Source organism: Rhea americana, unplaced genomic scaffold (assembly GCF_003343005.1).
Source record: "Rhea americana isolate MKP2758 unplaced genomic scaffold, rheAme1 scaffold_20, whole genome shotgun sequence".
Classification (NCBI taxonomy): domain Eukaryota; kingdom Metazoa; phylum Chordata; class Aves; order Rheiformes; family Rheidae; genus Rhea; species Rhea americana.
In genome coordinates this window covers 7,526,175-7,527,396 of record NW_028186150.1, presented here as the reverse complement: position 1 = coordinate 7,527,396, position 1,222 = coordinate 7,526,175, and the positions used below count along the sequence as shown (strand labels likewise).

Genomic DNA, 1,222 nt, shown 5'->3' with positions numbered 1-1,222 from the left:
GGCGCTGCCCGCGGCCGCGGCCGCCGTCGGGGCCCTCGCCCCACGCGCGGCGGCGGCGCTTTTCCGCCAGGTTAGTCTAAAATGTACCTTCCTCCATCGGAGATTTTTGTTGCTGTTGTTGTTGCTGCTAAAATCGCCGGCGCTGCAACTCTTTGTGGGATAGACCCGGCCGTAAGAGCTGCTCTTGTCTTTTTTTCTTTTTTTTTTAATGGTCATTTCTGCAGTAAAACAATCATTTTTGTCGTATTTGCAACTTGRTAAGAAGAGATCTTAACTGTAGTGGCTTAATTCAGGGATGGGGGAGAAAATAAAACGGGAGCTATAAAGGAACACTTTTTTTCTTCTCTTTTTAGATCGATCTAGTGCCTTGGAAGTAGAGAAAAAGTTAATAAAGACAGCTTTCCAGCCAGTTCAGAGGCGGTAAGAGATTACTTCCTCAGTCTCCTAAGAATATATAGAGAGAGTTGTAAATGGTTAGCTTATTTTCTCCACTTCTGCAGTTCCCTTTGTAGGGCGGTAACTTTTTCTGCCTCAGAATGTGTGATGGGTTATGATGATTTTTTTTTCCTGATCATTCTTCTGGACTTTGCAAACGATTCCTTATGGAAAGCAAAGTTGCATTTGCATTTCTTGAGCTGCGTGCTGACTGTTGTTTGGTTTTTGTTTTGCTTCTGTCAGAATGCATAGGGAGTGCATCAAAAATAGTTGTCACTGGCCGACCTTGTTCCGTGGGTAGTTCAGGCAAATATTAGGCCTGGATAAAAATCGAACAAATAGTCGCCAAATCATTTAGGCAAATCGCATGAACAATAGAAAAATAATAAATTAAAAAATGGAAAGCTGCTTAAAAAAGTAAGAGACTGAGCCTTCCTGTTTTTAGTTTGACATAGCGTTCTTTGAAATCAATTATACTTTCCACTGAGTAAAAACACAAAGATTGGGCCCGTGATAATAACTAAATAAATTTAGTAAAAGACACTTAAACGTTTTTTATATTTAAAAATCTATTTAAGAATTAACAACAACAACAACAAAACCAGTGCTACCTAAAGTTAAAAATCATTGTGCCAGCCCAATCTGACTAGAAATCCTATTAAATATTTATTCTATGTCATTTTTTTCCAGGCCCCAGAACCAACTTGATGCAGCTATGGTTCTATCAGCGTTATCATCATCATAGTTAATTTTTTTAATTGTTGTTGTAATGATTGTAAAAAAAAAA

The 1,222-nt window shown here is 38.6% G+C and overlaps 1 protein-coding gene across 1 annotated transcript in view; it reads left to right on the top strand.

The window, feature by feature from the left end:
• The window catches only part of IRX3 (iroquois homeobox 3), a 10,283-nt gene extending 9,061 nt beyond the window's left edge, over positions 1–1,222 (top strand). The window contains exons 3-5 of the mRNA XM_085303738.1: positions 6–70; positions 354–420; positions 1,126–1,222. Of these exons, the coding sequence (XP_085159864.1) occupies positions 6–70; positions 354–420; positions 1,126–1,180 (187 nt within the window). The 3' untranslated portion in view covers positions 1,181–1,222. The remainder of the gene's footprint in view (positions 1–5; positions 71–353; positions 421–1,125) is intronic.